This window comes from Vanellus vanellus (genome assembly GCF_965231255.1).
Source record: "Vanellus vanellus genome assembly, chromosome: 2".
Taxonomy (NCBI): Eukaryota; Metazoa; Chordata; class Aves; order Charadriiformes; family Charadriidae; genus Vanellus; species Vanellus vanellus.
The window spans coordinates 56,738,489-56,760,545 of record NC_138906.1 but is presented as its reverse complement, the minus strand read 5'-3'; the positions used below and the strand labels follow the sequence as shown (position 1 = coordinate 56,760,545).

Below are 22,057 nucleotides of genomic sequence, written 5' to 3'. Positions count from 1 at the left end.
GCATGCAAACTTTTCCCTGTCATGAAAGATCAAAAATGTTTTGTGTCTTATTTTGGCTGTTCTGTTGACTCAGTATTACCTCCCTCCCCTTTTCATCCCCCCTCCATTTAACAGAATCCAACATTTCTTTGTCTAAATGAACATATTTTGGTATTTTAATCATAATGAACTGCATCTTTATTGCTCCTTTACTACTATCAGTTTCTCAGACTCTGTGGAATATGCAAAAATTAGCTCATACTGAAATGTGAGGCCAACAAAATTAAATCCTAGAGGGAGATGTACTAAACACTGGCTAAATGTCCAAGACGTCAAAAATTGCAGAAAACAGAGCACAGAGAACAACAAAGACTGAAAGTGCACCTGCTTTGCAAATAGAGCGCAATGGCTGCGTGATGTGAACATTGAGGTCAAAGATTTCCAGCTGAGGTGATAAAAACTGGAATTTCCAAACTTAGAAACTACCTTCAGCCAAGTACTTGTGAGGAGGAGGGGAGGGATTGAAACAATTTCTGTCAACCCTGAATGGCTACAGCCTGATAAAACACATACTGAGCAGTCTATTTCTCTATTATGCTTAGGTTACATTACATTGCTTAACTTAGGAGTTTAAATCATGCTGTGTTTGCACAATGCTCCCACTGAGGTAAATAATTTAACAGTGAAAGATACAGTTATTAAGGCATCATTATTATCATTTGAATTATTGTTATTAACATGGAAACTCTCCTCTCTTTGTTTTGTTTGGCATCTGTAAAAACCTTCATGCATGGATCGGTCCATGACTTTAAAAAAAGCCTTAACAATCTCAGTGCTTCATGTTCCCTTCTGCCAGTGATAATTCTTCTTAAACCCGGTATATTAAACGTTTCCTCAGCTTGTAGTTGCCCCTTGAGGAAAGCTCATGTTCTGCGTTCACCACTAAAAATAATTGTGTGTATAAACCTAGCGACAGATGTCAGGAACTTATCTCCTTACCATGGCAGAACATGCCTCATCTATTCACCAGATCGGGGATTAGCTGGGGGGGGAAGGAGGAGCGGACATGAAGCTACGCTGTTTGTCTCACTGTCAGGCTTAAAAGATTCAGCTGAAACAAAAGGCGGAGAAGCGGGCACTCTGCCACCGTTAGGCTCCCAAGTTAACGTGCCGCTGGGATGAGCGGGACACGGCCCCCACACAGGGATACGGCCGCCACACGGGGCTGACCTGGGCTGGGCGGCCACTCTCCCACTTGAGAGCGCAGCCACCGCCAGGAACAGGCCCCGAGCTGCTCTCGGAGCTTGTGGTTCCGCGGGGGTAAAGCCCGCTTGCCACCGCCAGCCGTTAACTGCCCCCCTAACGGCCGCCGCCCCGCCCCGCGGCCCGGCCCCGCCCCACCGCCCCTCTTGGGCGGGGCCCCGCGCCACCACCCCCAACCCGCCACCGCCCCACGCGCGCCCCGCCGGAAGCAGCTGCCTCCTGCCTGTCCCGCCTCCTTCCGGAAGCGGGTTCCGCCCGCGCGCAACCGGCGACCGAGCCTCTGCCCCGCCGCGCGCCCCCAGCTTCTTTCTCTGCCCGCCCCCGCGCCCCGCCCAACCTCCGCCGCGCGCGCGCGCGCGCAAGCACTGCGAGTGCCGGTCACTAACTCCCTTCCCACCCCGGCTCCCCGCCCGCGCGCGCGCGCGCGCGAAGGGGGGCGGGGCCGCGTCCGGTGACGCTCCTGCCTCCTGTGGCGGCCGCCGGCGCGGCGCAGCCCGCCCCGGCCCCGCCCTCCGCCGCGGGCCGCGCGAGCGCGCCGCCGGCTCTGCGCGCGGGGGCGGCGCCAGGCGGCACCAGGGCTCCCCTCGCCGTCCCCGCCCCGCCTTCCCTCCTCCCCACTCGTTCCTCCGGCGGGCAGCGGAGCTCGCCCTGCTGTCGCTGCCGCAGGTGAGTCGGGGGCAGAGCGGGGGGAAATGGGCCGGGGGCAGCCGCTTGGCGCTTCGTCACCGGGGCTGAGGAAGGGGAGAGCGCAGGGACCCCTTCCCCGCCCGGGAAGCGCGCCGGTGCGGGATGGGGGGGAGCTGGCGGGAGGGGTCTCCCGGCGGCACCGCCGCTCTCCCCCGCCCGGGAGTCGGCGTTGTGGCTCAGCTGCCGCCCTGCCGCCCCTGGCCGGTGGTTTGTGCCAGCCGGCCCCATCCCGGGGTCGGGGGAGAGGCGGGCGCGGCCCGGAGCCTCCTCCCGCGGGGGCCCGGCAGCCGGCACCCGGCCGCTCCCTGAAGGTTACGGTCGTCCACCTTGGGGGCCTCCCGCCCTGGGCCTGCCGCCGCCCGCCCGGGCGCTGAGGGGAACGGAGAGGAGTGGGCGGCGGAGCCCCTCAGCTGGGAGCGCGGCGGGGTCCGTCCGCCTCCTGTTGCGGCGGGAGCGGCGGCGCCGTGAGGCAGGTGTGGCGTCCCCGCCGCCGCGTCCTGCGGGCGCGGGGTGACCGCGGCCACCGCCCGCACCTGCGGAGGGAGGGAGGGAGAGAGGGCGGAGCGCGGCGCGGCCCGCGGCAGCGCCTTCACCCCGAACAAAGGGGCCGCGCCTCGGGGCTGGCGGGGGAAGGAGCCGGGGTTGGCATCCCCCGGGCCGGGCCGTGCTGGAGGGAGCGGCTGGCCCGGCGGTGGCTCCTGCCGTGTCAGCGGCCGGGTGCCGGAGCCTCTGTGTGTGTCTGTGTGTGCGCGTTGCAGTTCGGGGATGAGCAAGAGCAGCGTTTTCTGTAACGTGTAATTGGTGCTCGCCTTCCTGCGCTGTTCTTTTCCATCGTGGTACACGTTAAAAGGCGTTGCGGGTAACTATGGCTTGTGTCTCGCCTGCAACAAAGTAAAAAGTGTGCCTATTAAGTTCCCTAAATAAAAGATCCTTTCAACGCTCACGTTGTTGGCTAGGTAAATCATTTGGTGCTTACTTTTAGGTTTCTTTTAAATGGAAGCTAATAGCTTCAGCTCCTTCTCCTTAATTCTGCCTCTTTAAAAATGAAGATGTTAACTGGGCCATATGTATCCCAAGAGTCACCTGGAGAGAGATTTTTTTTATGTATGATCTGTGCATCTGCTTTGTAGCATCGCTGAATTCTCCTGGCAGAAAGACTGCCAAAATGTTTATTTTCAGACTCAAAATGACCCTAATGTTTTGTTTCAAGCTTACATTTCCAGTCTTATTGGAGAGAGACTTTGCATTCTGCACTGCAAGCCATTACACTTCTATGACTGGAAGCAATACATACCTCTTTGGCATTTCAGTGTCTGGAGATAGGTTATGGAGAGGTCTGCAAAAAAAGCTCTCAATTGTTGTCTTTTCCAATGAAAGTTAAACTGAAAAGAGAGGTGCTCCTGGGAGAGGGGCTGCATGGACTGGGAGAAGATATTGGTATTCTGTTAGTTATCAGGATAATTAATAGTGATTATAACTGGAATTCTTAATTAAAAATCCTCTTCTTTTCAGACGACTTGATTAATCTGATGGATGTACCTCAACATTTAAATCCTGGCAAATTGTGAGCATTCTTAACAGAATGAAGAACAACTGTGTGATATGTAAATCTAATGTACATTTAAACCCTTCAGTCTATGCTTGTGAGACAGCTTGTCAAACGTTTTTTGCGGAAGCCTCCAAATGGTGGAAGTTATAGGGATTACCAGTGCTAGTAATGTTTACCCTTTTTTTGCTTTCTGCAAAAATGCGAGAATGTGACATACTGTTGCACAAAAAGATCAAAAAAAGCCTTCAGTCCACTGCATGAGAGGTCAACTGTGGGGTTAAATAAGCTGTGATACTGAATAGTGAATGTACTCCTTTACTATTGCAAATTCCTTTATCTCGATCTTCACTTTGTCATGTTCTTCTGAATTTGAGGAGTTGCATGCATTTTGGCATGGTGTGGGTTTTTGTTTGTTTGTTTGGGTTTTTTTTTAGAATTTAAGGAAAGGATGTTTAGCCATGAAAGAGAAAGCTAGAATGACTCCTAGCTGTGCATTTGTTGTAATCTGTGTCACTTGTGGGCATGTACTCTTTTTATAAATAATCCATAGAAGTAGTAGACTATTGGGGGTGGGGAGGATGGGAGCAGGGAGAGATGTGTCTGTGAGGATAAGGTAGTGCTGGCTAAAAACAACCAAGGAGGAACACAAGACTGTTAAATAAGTGAAGACCTTGCATGTGTCGTCTGTATTCAGACTGACTTTGGTAAGAAAAATGTGTTCTTAAACCTCAGTTCAGTCATGCACCGACATGCCTGTGTATACTTTTCCTAAGGGATTACCCTGAACCCGGGGTGTTCGGTCTAAGATGAGGTTTTACTCCTGTTAAATTTCAAGTGCATCTGACTTGGAAGAAAATAATTGCTGAGGCAAAGGATATTGCTGTCTTAGACACCAATGTATGGCAGTCTCCAGTATCAAATAATAATTTAGGTACAGTGTCTTGTTACATAAAAAGTTGTTTGGGCAACTGCATTTCAGATAATTGAGAACAGCATTATTTTCCTTGCAGTTTTGCAGTTGAAGAAGAAATAATTATGTGCAAAAAATATTTTAACTTTGTGATTATATTTGCTTGTTTTGCCACCCTAGCAAGTGCTATAGGTTATAGTGCTCCTGGGAATAAGTCACTGATCAGATGTGTTCTGGACAGGGAACTCCACACCCCCTTGAGAGTGCTTACAGCCAGCTTCCAGAGAACTTCTAATGGCTCGAAGCTATTGAAATTACTTTGCATCTAAATTGAAATCTATTTTAAGTGAACAAGGTAGTTTGGTAGGCTAGTGACAGCATTCTTGTGAACATATTATAGCCTGCCCACATCACACACGCAATTATGGGACAACTGTTTTAAGTCTCCTTCCTACCTTATGAAGAATTCATGTGAGGAACCAAGAAAATAGAACAGTTGGTATAATTACTGTACATCCACTGAATGTTCTGCAAAACATTTTACATTTTATACATTACTAAGTAGGGAAGAAATGGTTATGTGTTATTAGTCTGTTGCAGTACTTAAAATCAGTTCTCAGGGTAGTTCTAAAATGTTATTGGTAAGTTTTACTGTCTGCAGAATCTGAAATTATTTATAGTCCTTGTGAATGTAAAGAACTTAAGAGTTACTTTAACTGTAGAAAATGTGCCTTGCAGACAAACCAGGGAGTTAATAAATCCCGTTTTGCTTCCCATCGTGTTTCCTTAACTATTGTGAGTCAGAGTGAGCACCTACCAACCAAGGATTTGTCAGTGGGCATGGCTTCTTGTTGAATCTCTTTCGTAGATGTGCAATCCACAACCATCAGGTTAGGCTTATACTCTGAGTCTTAAGAGCTCTACACAGCAGCAAAAAAAATCTGAAATTCCTACAGAAAAAACAGCACTAGATTTAGGGGTGGGAGCAAGTTGGAAAGAAATGTGGTATAGGCCAAGTAATGCTGCCTTAGAATGACCCAATGAGAGAATTGATTGCCTTTGCCTAGAAGGTAGCTTAGTCTTTACTACTAGTGTTTTGTTTAGGATTAGTTTTGTGTCTGTCAGAATTCCCAGTGCTTTTGAGGCAATAGACTGGTAACTCTGAAGTGTCTGGACTGTGTGTAGAGGACAGAAAAATGGAAAAAAGAGGTGTGTAGGAGAGGTTAGACATAAAGAGAGGAGGTGTAATGAAAAAGACAGTTACTACAGAGAATTCAAAATAAGCAGTGCTGTAATCAGTTTATAATGCTAATATGGAGAGGAGCCAAGAATGCAAAGAAGATAGCACAAACAAGAGATATAATGACAGTTGGTTGGGTAGTAACTTTGCAGTTGTTACTTCAGTGGAACTATGATGCTTATTTTGTGATATTGGCTCCTTAGTTCAAGCAATTACAATATACATTGAATTCCTACCAGTAGAGTTCATTTACTCTATTGTATTTTTCTCTATAACAGTAAGTTAACTCCATCATTTGATGCAAGAGTGTGGGAATGTTTGGTGCAGTGGCCCACATTTAAAAATGGCATGTAAATACACTTTATGGAGAATGTGATTTTGCAAAGAAGGTTGGCACCTGTGCTTAGTAGGTAGGTATCAGGGATCAGCCATGCATTCAGGCCTTGGTACTTGTTTTGTTTTGCTCTCTGAAATGCTAACTTAATACCCTTCTGTGCCACTGTTAGACTTGATCTTTAACTCCGATCCTTGTCTCTAGCTGTCTGAGAATGCTTATGTATGACACCCACATATAGGCAGGCAGAATTGTTTCCATCAACATTAGAGTGCAGTAAACATAGAAGTCTCCCAGACATGAAATTTCTATGAAGAACGTTATACCACACAAAGCTGGCTTCTAGTCCTTGTCTGTGCTAGTACTGCCATCAGACAGCGCAGAGTAAAGCTAATCTTTGTTTCAAAGCTGTACCAGTGTAGTCCTGTTAGTATAGCTGTGCTGTTTCCTGAAATGCCTTTTAGTATGGAAATAGTTAATTCCAGCAACACTTTCCCCGGTGGGATTTATTTCAGACCTCAAAATAAAAAACAACCATACAGACAGGAAAACATTAGCGTGACAGACTTCTGCAGGCTTGCTGTGTCAGTCACAAAACCCACCTTTGACTGGTGAGGTCATGCCATGGAAGATGTTTGAGTAGATGGCCCCGAAGGTCCTACTCAAAGCAAAGCTGGCAGAAGCTCATCCTTAATCATCTGTCACTGTCATCCATGGAGATCAAAGTAAGCAAAAGCAGATGCTGAATTAAAGTGGTTATTGTGTGGAAGAGCTATTTTGGTATGACACCCCTAAATTATAAAATTTTTACACACACTGAACCACCTAAATTAATTCCACCTTTGTAGTGTAACATGCAAATAAAGCTTCATTCCAATCCTCAGAACTCTTGTATTTTAAGAAATAACACTTTAAATCACACACTTTTAACAACTGGTTTCTGTAAGGCCAAAACTTATATTTAACAATATCCAAATTAGAGTTCATTGCAGTACTTCAGTGACTGGTCTAGTACGGTCATGACTGCTAGCTCCATATACCTTATTGCAACTTGAATTCACTGGCTTCTTAAATGTTTACATTTGTGAAGTTGTCATTGATTTGAAAATAAGTTTGAAATTTTTTTTACATTGGTATAGTTCATATTGTGAAGTCAGTGATGCAGCACTGGTCTGTATAAGTACAATTTGTTAAAGCATCTTCTCCTTCATGCTCCAGGCTGTGTATTTTTTGCCTGCTGCTGGTCAGGCATGATGACTTTGAGATTCCAGTTCATTCATATGCATTGGAAGTAAGGTATATAATAAAACAAGAAAACTTAACCTAGAAAGAAAACATTGCACTCTGGACTCCTCTATAAAGCCCAGAGTTGTCATTCACAATTTAAAGAACAGGTTAAATATCAGAAACTGCTTTCTGTTAAGCGAGTTCACCTGCAAAAGTGTTATTAAATGATTAGTGTTGCAAGGAAGAAAAGATGGCTACGTGTAACTTTCATCGTGAAATTCAGTGTGGTCTGCAAAGTGTTGGAATACTTCAGTAGGAAGATACCCACTGTAACCTGAGATGCTCAAAATGCTAGTACTTGATTGTTTTTCCCTGTTTAATGAAGACTGTGATAAAGAACACGAAGAAAGCTGCTAGTCTGAATTATTAATTTGGTTTGTGTTAGTAGTCATTTTGTTTTAGTGTACAGTGTAACATAAAGGACTGGTTTTAGAACAACTAATTAAAAAAATACAGGTGCATTTGTTTCAGAAATATTAAAAAGGGTGAAGTTAACCAAGTGGTTTTCCCAAGTGCAGTGTTCTTCCTGGGAAGAACTTGTCTCAGGTGTTGTTGTGTAACAACAGTTGAGCAGGAGCTGTTGTTGCCTTTTGGACATAGAGAAGTTAAATTCTAAATCTTAATCTAACCTATGTCTCAGTCCTCTTTCTTACATTGCATTTTGATAATAAGTTGGATCTAAGTCATGATCTCAACTTTTTACCCATCTGCTACTGCTGTGAGGGGAAAATACTCACTTTCAGCCAATATATATTGCACATATTTAATGTCTCTGTGCTTTGTTAAGGAATTCCATTGCAGGCATTGCCAACTGGTATTTCCTGTGTTCAGAGCTAGGGTGGTTATAATTTGTAGATTGATGGTGTTCTTCAAGAGGCCAGTAGCTGATCCACAGAATGTGTTAGGAAATCCTGTCTGTGTACTCCCATGCAACTGGCTCCCTGTCAATCACTAACTTCGGACATCTAGTTATTAGTTTTATTGATGGGCTTACAGTTACACTTGAAAGATTTTACAGTGCAGCTGCTCACCAAAATGCTAGAATTTCTCAACTCCTCTTTGCCTAAGAATGTTTGGTTTTGGAATCATTCAAAAACCTTAGAAGGTCCTGGTTTTTATTTTGAGAAACTTCTTTACTCTCCTGTCTCTTTAAATATTTTCATTGGATCTTATTGAGAAAGTTGATCTTCTTAGGTAACTTGGTTTGGCACACATTCAACTTTTCTAGTAGAAGAGCATCTGTTTTTCTTAAAATGAAATTAAGGTTAACCTATATCTGTTGTATTTTCTGTCTTGCAAAGGTTGAGCTTTATAGCTCTTGCAGTCAAAACGAATAGAAGAATGAAATAGTCTAACAAAAGCATTTCTATCTGCAAGATGTATGAGTTAAAACTGAGACCATGTGTATAACACGCATAGTTTAAGTGAGCTTCTTCAAGCTGAGTATTTTGAAGAGGATTGCAAAAGTGTAGTTTGGAAAATTTGAAGAAAACCATCCATTGCTTGAAGAACAAAGTTTTATATTGTAATCTTTCTACTAGTTAGGAGGTAAGACTTTCTTACAGATACAGGGAAAAATAGTTCTGGGAGGAGAAACTGAAGTGGAAACAATCTTGTAGCCAAATACTGTTCATATTTAAAAAAAAAAAAATCCTAGTGAAATACAATGTGATAAAATACAAAAATGGTCATAAATAACCCAGTCAGGATGGCATAGTTATTCTTGGATTGTCAGTAGTTTGAAGAACATAATTTCTGTTTCTCAACAGACTAAGATCTTTCACGTTGACCATTATCTGTGAACAACAGGAATGGGTTTTAACAACACAAATTTTTCCAGACTTTATGCACGACTCAGACTGTGTGTGTATTAAGGTAAAACCCCTGAAGGAAAAAAGCTGTAAAACTAGTTTCTGACTCTCTGGAGAACTGATGCCATTAGAAGTACTGCAGCTGAATTGAAAGTGTGCAAGTGACCAGCTGGAAATAAAATGTTTTCGTAAGTCAGCAGTAGTGAAGGTTTTGTAGGCCAGAGGAAATCCTATGTTACACCATGCAACATTGAAAAGGTATTAGGTCATGTACTTCTCACTGGAATTTAAAAGTTCATGTGTACAGAAAGGAATACAGCTCACACTTGGTAGTGTTTAGCATTCCAACACGTGTAAAATTAAAACAGTTAAATATTGATAAAAATATCAGATTCCACGATAGACAGATTTCTACAGTAGTTCTTCCCTAGGGATACCAACTTTTAATAAAATAAACCGGATTTGGTCTGTGACCATGGGTGGAATGTCTTTAGCTTTTGCTTGCTTGTCTGCCCATAGGAAGAGAGACATGCTTGAGACCTATCTAGTGATATGCAATAGTATACCATCCTTAACAGTGCCTTTTCCAAGGCTCCTTGCTTTTGGAGTGTGATTACAAAACTATTTTTCAGGTTGTTTATCAGAAATTGGTGATAGCTGCTTCACTTGGTTACCCAGATACTGTAAAATGAATGTTATGCTTGCTTCTGTTTTTCAGAAATTGACCCATGATTTTCACATACATTGCTGTATAAAGAACATATTTAGATTGCTTGTTCTGTTAGAACTTACACACTTACATTCTTGTAAGTCATTTAACAGTTCTGCAGTGTTCTGAACTATCATGTGCATGATAAGTGCTATAAGAATTCAAATAGTAACAAAAAAAATTTTAAAAAGTTACTAGTTTACAATTTGAGAGCGTTTAACTTGGGAATGTCTTCTGTGGTACTGCAAGAAAAGTCTGATCGGTATTTTAAGCAGGGCAAGATCAAAACCACCTTGCACTGGCACTTAATGTGGAAATTGGTAAATTGACCTGAATACTAATAATTTCATACTAGGTTCATGAACTGAATGCCATCTGTCTCTAGCCACTGCATGTTTTATACCTATAGTATGTGAAATAGTCACAAAACTCTAACATGTATCATATGATTCGCAAATGTATTGAACTAAGAGACAATTAATTGACCAACTGGGTCTTTTAGGTTGGGCAATACTAGATTGACTCCACCGATTTTTTCAAATCTTGGATCTAATAGTTTTAGAATAAACAGAATCTAAATATGAGGAAGGATTAGACTAAACAGTGTTTCAACTTCATGAATGCTGTATTACCATGCAACATCAGGTCTATAACCACTTGTGTCCTTGGATCACCTACTCAAAAGGTTAATTACAAGCCTGTGTATTTGCAAACCAGTCTCATTCAGTGACTCATGCATATGAAATCCTCTTGCCCTGAATAAAACAGAAAAATGATTAGAATTTTAGAAGGAGCAATTTGCACTGCGTAGAATGTAAACAAGAGGAGAAGTTATTGGAACAAAATATGGCTACAAAAGTAACACTCTTTCAATAATACTACAAAAGAGTACTTACACATTTGTAATTGGGTGGTAAAACAGATGGCAAAGTCATAAAATGAATGAAGTAACTTACTTTGCCAAGTCAGATTTCACTAATGAAATTTATTTGCTACAGCTGGATGATTCCTTAGAGGAATAAAAGGAATTTTTTGAACTGCAAAATCCAACGTGCTCCTATTTTATTAGGTTCCATTTGGCTGGTGTATTGATGCAGTCTGCCTGTGGGGAGAGAGAACGCTTGCCTGTGTTTGTGAAGAGGAGACGGAGAATTTGGTGGTACCTGCTGCTTGATGTCTCTTGCTAATGACCTGTATTAGTTCCTGTGTGTTTGCACCATTTGTGCTGTGGCCTTTGATATAAATGTGTTTGCACCTGCTGAAGCAGTCGTTCCCTGCATTCTTCATTGCCAGAAGCCAATTAATAAAATGTGAAGGATAGTGTATTTTGGTATTCCTACTCTGCTTTTGTTGAAACTTCATCCAGCTAGGCACTGACCACATGGAAGAAGGCAGTGCCTGCCTCAAAAATACTTTATTTGAAAGCTTAAACTTTTTCTATGTCAAGAATTTCATAGAAGTGTTATCCAAACAAGGCTTCTGTGTTCATTCTGTGTGTGCTAATACCTTGAAAGAATTTAAGGGTGTTCATGTGAGTTTTCACTATAATACTATATGATTGGCTAATGAGGCAAAACAACTTAGTTTTGAGCAGGATAAACTTGCTGAGCTATCAACATCAGAACTTTTCTCACTGTGAAGCGAGACGCCTGCAACACAACAAGGCTGCTTCCACCAGCCAGAAAACATGTATGGCGTTCTGCTATAAGATTCCTTAAGTGTTGAGTGCAGTTTGCCATGAGCCTACTTGGTACTTGGTTTTGCTTTGCAGATATGATTTGTTTATAGATTTCTCTGTCATAAGTTAACTTTCCTGCCTATAGAGCAATGAAACTATTTGGGTGGAGTTCTGGGTTTTGTGAGTATGGGTCTTAAGTCATCCTTTCTGGCTGCAAAAATGACCATATGGATATTTGCTTTTTCTAGAAAATGCACATCTGACATTCTGAACTTTAACTATTCTAACTAAAGGAATAGCATAGGGTTGTTAACAATTAATGAGATACTTGTGTTAGAGGAAAACTTTATTTATGGACTTGTCCTAGCAAACTTTTTTTTTTTGTTATGTCTCTTGGAAGCCTTCTTCAGACTTTGTTTAAAGAATTCGCTTCATCAAGCCAAGTCAAAATGCTTACGTTTAAATCTTCCATAAATTTCTTTAGTGAATGTTGAAGTGTTAAGGGTACACGGGCAAAAAGGACACAGTGATGTGGTTGAGATTTCTTTTGATGTATGGCTGACAAAAAAAGCTGGTTTTATGACACTGAATATGCTGTGAGCAACTTTTTGAATGCAGAGCTCTTGAACTGCTCTTAAAAGTGAACTGCTGAGGCTCATCCTGCAAGCTCTGGCATAGTGCCTTCAAGGGAACTCCATTTTTATTGCTTTCCAGAATAGCTGGAAGCAGCAGCTCTGTGCAAGTGTGAGTGATGCCTCACCAGTCAAAAGTTAGCTTCCAAATGTACTTTTTTACACTTGAAGGAGAGGGTGAAAAGGACTGTAGCTAGTATGTCTTTGGTGATGCTAGCTTAAAAGTGTCCTTGAAGTTCTTCCCTCAGTCCTTAGTTGAATAGCACTAACTTAAGACCCTGAGTTGTTGATCTTGTGTTACTAAAATTAATCCTTATAGGCTGTGCCTTGCCCCTTACATTTTATGAAGGGTGAAAAAAAAAAAGGTCTTGTTTATCAAATGCTGAATAAAATCTAGTAGTAAGAGCTGCTTTACGTAGTATCTCCCATGAATGTAATTTGTCTTTTGTCAGGAGACTTGATAGTGTGTATTTGGTATGGGAGCCTCTTCTGCAGATGTCCCCCTCTTCCCTTTCAGTCTTTCATCCCTCCTTAGTTTTACTTATGCCAGAAAATGAGCCGTAGTACCATAGTACCTGTTTGTCTGTCTTGCCTCTAATCCATGCAAGTCGCTACCATGGATACCTTTGATAGGCTAGTGATATGTAATTGTTCATTCTTCTACCATGGCTGCTGTTACTGTTAATTCTCTCCTCACGGTATATAGTGTTAAATCAATACAAAATTAATGCCTTCTGTTAATATTCTAGATTACAGACCTCCATGTTTAGAAATTTCATCTAAGATGACTCTTACACTGTGTTAAAGCAACACTTCAACACTCTCAACCTCAGAAAGCTAAGTTCCCTCAGAGATTAGAATAGACTGAGATAGGACACCAGACACATAATGAACTAGCAGAAGCAGTATTTTAGACTCTCGTGTAAATGTGTATATTACCAAAATTACTTCGTAGTGTGACTTTAGTCAGCTGAACTATGAAAACAGGTTTGCTGCTGGTGTTAACCTAGGTGCCGTGCTTCAGTTTGCTTCTCTTCCCACTGATCTCTGGATCAGTCCAGATAAGCCATTGCAAGTATCTAGAATTCTTCCAAATGTTGCATAATAGTCATGACATAACTTATAAAAAGTGAGGAATCTTCAACAGTGCTAAATTGCAGTTGAGGAGCCTTATAATGCTTGCATTGTTTTTCCACAGTGTTTATAGGTTGAAGGTGCTGTAGTTCAGCTTTCCTTGTGCTCAGCTATGGTATTTTTTTGGTCTGTTTTGTGCTGGTAAGCTTGTTTAGGTAGCTAATCTGTCTGAAAACCACTCTAGGTTACTTTTTTGTCTAGAGTGACTTCTGAACTGCTTTGTCACCTAGTTGTTGCAAACACCAGTGCTGTCAGAAGGAAGGGTATGGGAGTATCAGACTGTAGTAGGTTCAGTTTATATCAGCCTTGCAGACACACATGGTTGGACTTGAGTGTTTTGTGTTTTGTCAGCATTTTATCTGGAGAATAATGTATCTACTTTGGGTTTGTTGGTTTTTTTTTTCAGTACGCTGCAAGGTTTAAAATCTTAAGACCTTGATTTTTTTTTTTTTTTCCATACTATTTCTGCTGTTAAGTTTGCCAGGGTTTTCTTGTGCTGCTCCGTATGAGTTTCAGGAAATTTCTTCATGAAAGTGCCTCCCTAGGAGTTTTCTTGCAGGATGCCGAAGAGACTTCTTGGTAACAAAATGCTGAAATGGTGACTTAAAATATACGCAATACATATCTCTTCTCACTTCAGAAGCTGTTGTGTTGTTCAGGGCTGTGCCCAGAACTTGGCATTAAAGCCTTGGGGAGACTGCCGGAAGGCCATGAACTTGTTTACTGTTTGCTAGTGGTTTTAGTTGGAGGGATCTCAATTCCTGCAATGAAGTCTTAAGAGCACAGAGCTGCAGGCAGGTGGGGACCACTGTTCTTTATAGCAGCATGATGTATGTTATAGGATGGATGGGGCCTCTGTTACTTGGTGAAGAGTTCACTGGCTGACACTTCCAGTCTTGGCATGTGGATATTATTACAGTTAATAGTATGTGTCTCAAGAAGCTGGGAAATCTAGGTCTTCTGCCTAGAGGAGATTTGCTGCTGCCGAGAGAGAGAACTGAAGTCAGTTTTCTAACCTTTACTTTTCTTAGCAGATGTGTAGTCACCTTAGTAAATTTGTTTTGTGGGTGTGGGAGAGAGACAAGCACTTTTTATGGTGTGCACTAGAAAGCTTTGGAAAGAAGGGTTCTTACCAAACCTTGAATATGGCTTAACTACTTATTAAAGTCATGGGAAGCTGTGAATCCTAATTCCCAGTTAAACAGGTTTATGTCAAAGTATTATTTTCAGGAGAAAGGAAAGGACTTATTGTGAAAGCATTTCTGACTTGTTCTGAGGTTGAGGTTTAGGTGGCCTGTTTCGTTATCCAATGAGACTAGTCATTTTTAAGATAGGTTTGAATATTTGGGTTGTTTCCTCTTTATTTAGGCTGCTACTTAGAGTTTATAGTTAATATTTAATATTTGAAGTAATTGTTCTACCTTATTAAAATACTGATGTTACTTTGCTTGACAGATGTTGCATGTTTAAACTGCAATAAAAACACCAGTTGAAGACATGGAATGACACTTATTACAATAATGCTGATCTAACTGAAAAAACTTCCTTACTCTCCAGTTCTTAAAGTGGCTGGCATCATGTATCCTATCCTATGTCCTCATGTATTCTATCTATTTCTGGGTCATGCGGTGTTTCTGCTGATTTAGTTTGAATATTGTAATTGGAAGCAGCTGTTGGGAGGGTTAGGCTCTGCTTGCCTGGAGTTGCCTCACTCCATTTCCAGGAACACTTTTGTTGCAGGAACATCTGAGTCATTCTTGAGGTGTCTTCCAGATATGTTTGCATCTAATATGCTAGTCTGTGCTGTGCTGATCACTTTCAAACAATGCATTCTCAAGCATAATTTTGCTGTTGTTAACCAAACTGAAACTACTGGACTCAATAAACAGTGAAGCAACTGGATGAAACGAGGATCTTTTAATAACAGATAAGATTATATTGCTTGATGGTCCCTGGGGACATGAAATATGTTGAGGCTTCTTAAAATTCTTAGTCCTGCGCTTTTTCTCAGAAAGCTGAACTTGTAATTTGTAGGTCATTTGAGGTGACAGAGTTGTGAATCACTTTGGGACTTAAGAAACTTTGGATAACGTTGAAACTCACTTTAGGAGATGGGGTTACTGTCAAATAATTACTATAACTTTTTACTTCAGAATGAGATAAAAAATTGTAGCTAATGTTTCTGGAGTTGATAGATTAAGTGTAAAATACAGAGTAGTGCAGGTATTAGTTTCTTCAATTAAAAATATGATCTAATTATTTGTTTAGAAGAACATGAGTCTCCATTACTAAAATGTATTTAATTGTTCAGTAAGTGATTGATACAATATTTTGCCTTTCTGAAAGTATTCTGGTTGAAGCATGCTAACTGTAGTTCTTTATATTGCTCAGGTAGCTCACACATTTCAATTAGATTATTCCTGTTCCTTCAAATGTATCAAATTCTAACTCACTTAAAAAAAAGAAAAAAAAAACACAAAACAGTAAAAGCAGATGCTGTGATGTATGAGCTACTGGTTGTAATTGATGCTCATTATATAAAACAGTCTTCAGGGAAGAAAGTTACTCATCATAAAAGTGAGTGGGTAATGAGGTTAATATGACAGTCTTGCAAACCTTTATGTAATGTTCTTTTAAAGGAAAGGAAACAAAAGAACTGGAATTCAGTTTTGATGTCATAGTTTTATGAAGGCAATAAAAACAACAATATAAGAAATTGTTTTGTAATTGAAGAAAGGCGCAACTATCTCTACTTATTAACTAGGATCTACTATACTAACTGTAATCTCTAAACACAAAGCTATGTTTAACTAGACCCCTTCAAACAAATGCCTGCAGCAAATCAAAGTCCTCCTGTTAAGGACAACTGGATTTTCACAAAGCCTGCATTCAACTTCATGTATAGCACTGCAGAAGATGCCAGTTGAATTTGTGCCTGTAATGATGTGACTTCAGTGTAATGCTTCTCCTTCCCTGATCTGCTGTCATTGACATTGCATTTACAAGGCTCCAGAGGATGAAAATGGACAGAGTAACTTCTTGACCTCTTTTAGTCACATTCTCTAAGAAAATGACGCTGATCATATGTTCTGTTCTTAATTTTTGGCCTATTGGACAGTTTTGGGTACATTTTGACAGAGGTTTAGGTGTCTTGGATATGATTGTTCCTACAAGTTTCCTGAATATGTGCTGCTGGCTGAAGAAGGAGAAATCTGTACCAGTGTTCCCTGTGAAGGAAAGGAAGCAATCTGAATTGGATGTCTGCCTTATTTGGGCTGGTACGCAACTATTCTGTTGGCCGCTTTTTTGCTTCCTTTTCATGTATGCACATTGGGATTATTGTATTAAGGAGGGATGTAGAGGACAAATGGCACAGATATGTAAGGAAGCATGCTTTAATCAATTGTTTTGGAGCAAGTTATTCTGTAAGAAAAAGTCATCTGAGAAATTGGACAATTTAAGAGGAGTCTTCTGAATTTGATCAGATAAGCAATATGAGTGAGGGGATAAAAAGGATATGTTTTTTCTCATCCAAAAGCATGTTTTTAGGTCTCAATTTACTGGGTTGAAGAAGTAGATGGGAGGACAAAATAAAGATTAATGTAGTAGGGAGACCAAAGATTCCCCCCCCCCCCCCCCCCCCCCTCCTTCCTCCCTACCATGTACTTGCAAAGATATCTTCCCTGAAAACACTGTCCCTGGAGATGAAAATCTCTTATTGCTGGCACCTGATCATCTTACCTACTCTTGTGGATCTGGATAACTGCTGTGGGCTCCAAGACTTTATGCAGAAGTTAACATGATGCTTACCTTGTCCAAGTCCTGTTAGTGGAACACTCTCCAGCTCACTCTTCTGCTGGATGGAGCTGAATGTTGTGTTTGAATCCACTGAGGACTAGAGCTAACATTGTATTTCTTGCACAGAGGACCTGCTATGTAAAGTGTGAAACTCTGGAGAAATTAGTACTGGCATTCAAGACAGGCTACAGTTTTACAACTCCAGCTACAAGTTCCTGTTGCTACATGATCTTGATCATTAGGATGATCTTAAAAGTTATTTAGCTACATACTCTTCTTTCCATTGTCCAGATTTCTAGGCTGTTGGACAAGATACCATTGCTGATGCTAACATACATTATAATTCCTGCTCCTGCAGTTTTTCTGATTTAGTTTAATCCCTCCCTAACCTGGCTCTATAAAAATGATCCTAGCTCCAATTGGAAGCCTGCCATGAAATGGAGCACAGTATTGTGGGGGTGGTTATCTGCAAGTAAGCAATGAGCAGCTGTAGGAGCTTTGAGAACTGCTTACTTTGGCGGGGCAGCCACTGAGATTCATTTGTTTGCACCCTTATCTGCTCAAGCATGTTGGAAAATGGCAGTTTCCTAGGAGTTTATCTGGAGCAAAGGTGAAGAGTGATCCATAGCATGATGGTTAGACAATGCTGTAGCCCCTCTGAGTGAAGGTATGGCAATACGTTGTTGAGCCAGTTAAACTTTCGCTTCCCTTCCAACTTGTTGGGCTACACAAAGAACTGTTTAAAAATAAACTTTCATATATGTCATCGGCTGTATTGTTGTGATGGGGATTACCAGTGGGTGTGGTAAAAAGCTGACCTGTGTAAATGAATAATACATTGACAACACCCTGCTTGGCTCTGTGTGAACTTCTCTGATGTAGGGTGACATAGGATTTTACTGCAGGATAAGCCTCTGTTTATCTTCTGACCCCCAAATAATTTTTCACTGTGAAGATGGAAAAAAAAATGAACCCAACAACAGTATACATAATATGTAAATATGCTTTTTTTGAGCTTCATACCACAGGGTTCTTGCCACAGTCTCTGTCAGGTTTATCATAATTATAAAGTAGGACAATTCAGAAACTAGATATGACCCAAATTAATACTAGTTCTGAAAATAAGTCAGGCTACATAAATTAAGGGTGGAAAAACTTACTTTGCATGAAACTTCATCTCAGGTGCTTTACTGTTAAAATTGGAATCTATGTTCCTCTCTGCTTTTGAAATCAGACTGAAACAGGTAAAAGTATGTGGCAGTAGCTTAAAACTTACCACTTTCAAGGTCTTTCTCTTCTCTGGTGGAATACTTGCTCAGAAGCAGTCTGTCTGGATTGAATGTCATTTGCACACTACCAGACTGTACTTGCTTTGTTTGTAACTTATTTGTCTCTCTTTTTCATATTGTCTACCATTCAGTCGGCCTGAATTTTGCTAGCATTATATCTTTATTGGATTGTGAAGAACTTGAGAGCAAACTGACCTCCCTGAGCCTTCTCCTACTACAAAATGTGGCAGAGTATTTATGACAAGCTTATCTTTAAGATCTGAAGTCTGTGGTAGCACGAAGTTTTGCTGTCTTCAGTATCTTACTGGAATGTTGTTCACTGACAGTTATTGATGACTTCATGACTCGGGATACTGCTTTGACTGGTTGGGTCAGGTTTTTGAGCTTCTTTCTTTGACTCAATCTCTTATGCTTCTTTGAAACGATGTTATCAAGGCTTCTGAAAATGATTGACTGCCATAAAATCATTCTGGTTAAATTTTCAGTGAAAAGGAGCATCGTCACTAACTTGATTATTTATAAGGATCTTATTGGTTGGACATTGTTGTTTTGGCTTTTCAAGTATGAGTCATCTGTTGCACAAAGTACAAGAAGTGGCACCTTCTCTTTGTCACACTGGGACACTACTTGTTGAATTGCAGCTTCTAGTAAAATACGAATTTTCACATTGCTCAATCTACTTAAATACTGTAGATTAATTTACAACACATATTACAGTGAAATATTACTATTGTGTATTTGAAATTTTTTTCACAGATTGTAGTATTGATTTTGCAGAAACTCACCTGTCAGAGGTCCTCCTAAATTCATTTGGATTTGTTCCAGTATTGAAGTGCTTATGGAAGAGTAGTCTGGTTTGTTGCTTAGTAAGGTTAGTATAGGCCATATCCAGGTACACTAGTGCTTCAGCTTCTGTGCTTCTGAGAGTATGTATTGTAATGTAAACTTGTTAAGCTGAGTTGTTGTCAGTTGATGACTGGAATTCAGAGGAATTTTCTTTATATTACTTGTCTGAAATACATACTAAAGCAAGCATGACTTTCTGGATACGCTTTTCCTTTTAAGAGAAGAGTGCAAAGACAAAACAATGTGGAGTAGTTCAAAATGCAGTTTAGTAGGTTGAAAATGTACACGTAGCTTGGAGCTATTTTCATGTTCTTGTACTCCCTCTTGAGTGAAAACAAAGCAAAGGTTCCTTTTAAGCCAAATGGTCAAAACGGAAATGATTTTTTGTTCTCATCCATCTCCCTTTTTAAAAGACTTTGTAACATAATGTTATATTTCTCTGCTACATCTCTATAATTACTCACATTCATTTCACTTAGATAACCTTTCTGGGGAAAACAATTTAAGTGTCTTAATTTTCAACCGCATTTTCAGAATTCTTTGACAGCAGAATGGGTACTGTTGCTGTTGTGATGAAGAGAGTTTTTCACAGAAGTTATGCGTTAACCTTGGTAGGCAGCTAAGCACCATACAGTTGCTTGCTCACTTCCCTCCTGCCAGTGGGATGGGGCAGGGAATTGGAAGGGTAGAAGTGAGAAAATTAGTGGGTTGAGATAATGACATTTTAGTAAGTTAAAAAAAAAAAAAAAAAAAAAAAAAACAAACAAAAACAACAAGAAAAACAAGTTATAAAAATGAAATAAAATAATTACTTGCTACTAGCTGACCAATGCTCAGCCAGTCCCCTGAGCAACAACATCCCTGGCAAACTTCCCTGCCAGCTTTTATTGCTAAGCTATGGCATGGGACATCCCTTTGGTCAGCTGTCCCAGCCGTGTCCCTCCCATCTGCTTGCCCACCCCCAGCCTAGTCACTGGCAGGGCAGCGTGAGAACCAGAAAAGGCCTTGACACTGTGTAAGCACTGTTCAGTAACAGCTAAAACATCTGTGTGTTATCATTACTGTTTTCATCACAAATTCAAAACATGGCACTGTACGAGCTATTCTGAAGAGAATTAACTCTATCCCAGCCAAAACCAATACACGCTTTTATTTTTTAATTCCAGGAAAGATTGGCTTATTCTCTAATGAAGCTTCAGTCAGCATACTTTTACACTTAACTGCCTCACTGCCAACAAAACCTTAGTGCATGTCCTCAACTAATGATTTTGATATAAATTTTAAGAAAATTGTCATGTTTCCCATTCTGACTGTTTAAGCTGCACACAAAGGTGATTCATTATGCAGGAGGATGTAATTTTAGTGTGAGATGGACAAAGGATCATGATGGGTAAAGGTAATGAGGTAATGGTGTCTTGTTACTACACTGTTATTATCTGGTAGTTCTGTATATAACTAAACTGTGCTGCTGTGTGAACGTGCTCTTTTTGAGATTTCTAATTAACAAAATCTAAGTTACATTTGGTTCTTAGTTGCTATTATAGACGTCTTGTGTTATATCTGCTGTAATATGGATGTCCTGTTTTCTGGCCATCAGAGCTTGTTTTGACCATGAATCTCTGGAGGAGGGTACATTCTGTCACTGTGTGGTGACTTTCCCATGTCTTAAGAACTGTGCAAGCAGACAGAATGTTCTGTCTTCGTGTAACACAAATACTGTTATATTACTGTTGGAATAGGTAGGGAATGAAACAAAAGTGTGGGAAAATAGTAGTTGGAGATCTGCTAAAACTCTAACACAATTTAAAACAACAACAAAAAAGCTAACGGAGTTGTTAGTTTTGGTACGTATGCACATTAGACTATATGTGAATTAACTGTTATAGAACCCATTGGTATTGGTGAGGTGCAGAGATTTGTGTTTGAACAAGCAGTTGTGGGACTGAGACAACTATTCCAAATACATGGAATAACTGCATTTGTAACCTAGGAAGGCAAGTTGAGTCTTTCCACTCTGCGTAAAATAGATTATTCTTTCAGGTCCTGATTGACTTACTGAAACTGAGTATTTCTAGGTTTTAAGTGACACATTTGCTTGCTTTTCTCTGAAAAAATACCCTAGCTAATCCTTGCTGCTGCTGTGTTTTGATGCTTGCTATTTAAGCTGGAAATTCCTTCAAATGTCTGCTTTCTTTCCCCTGCAGCTGTCATATCTCATATTTTCTTGTATGGTGTTGACTCACTGTGGCTTCCTTTTTCAATTCTTGCTTAGTAAACTAGCAAGAATTCTTGACAAATGCTGTGTCTCTAAAAGAAAACACTACGTAACAAAATGTAAATCTTTTTCCCTTAATTGTTCTTGGATGCTGTGAACTCACTTGTGCCCTTTCCAAATAGTGAAGGATTTCATTGCTCATGCTACAAAAAAGAAGAGCTTGGTATAATTTGTGGAATGGCTTCCAGTGAAAAAAAAACAGATCGCTTTCATGAAAGATAGCAGAACTGAAATTAAGTCCTTAGATATGTAGGGATTTAAAACAAAACCACTTTAAACAGTGCACATGGGAGAAAGAAAGAAAACTAATGAAGCAATTTTTTTCTTCTAGATTTTTCCAGTTTATACCTGTGAATTTTCTGCAATCCAAAGATGGCAGCAAATAAGCCTAAAGGACAGAATTCATTGGCTTTACACAAAGTCATCATGGTGGGAAGTGGTGGTGTAGGAAAATCTGCTTTAACACTACAGTTTATGTATGATGAGGTAAGAATCTGCACTAGCAGTTATCTCAGGAGATGTCTGTTGCCTAGCGTTATTTAGGCATTCAGTAGTACAGTTACTTTATGAAAGGGTCTAAATGTATATAACGTGGTATGAAAGTAGCGATTAAATTGAGCAAAAATATTTTTTGAG

The 22,057-nt window shown here is 40.6% G+C and overlaps 1 protein-coding gene across 4 annotated transcripts in view; it reads left to right on the top strand.

Moving 5' to 3' along the window:
- The first annotated feature begins 1,868 nt into the window (after positions 1-1,868).
- Positions 1,869-22,057, top strand: part of RALA (RAS like proto-oncogene A) — a 29,576-nt gene continuing 9,387 nt past the window's right edge. Inside the window, exons 1-3 of one of the 4 annotated variants that reach the window (XM_082480047.1) lie at positions 1,869-1,908; positions 3,442-3,493; positions 21,753-21,907. In XM_082480047.1, coding sequence (XP_082336173.1) covers positions 21,794-21,907 — 114 coding nt within the window. In that variant the 5' untranslated portion in view covers positions 1,869-1,908; positions 3,442-3,493; positions 21,753-21,793. Of the gene's footprint in view, positions 1,909-3,441; positions 3,494-10,851; positions 10,929-21,752; positions 21,908-22,057 lie in introns of those variants that run through there. The other 3 variants (XM_082480046.1, XM_082480049.1, XM_082480048.1) reach the window with 3 other exon arrangements.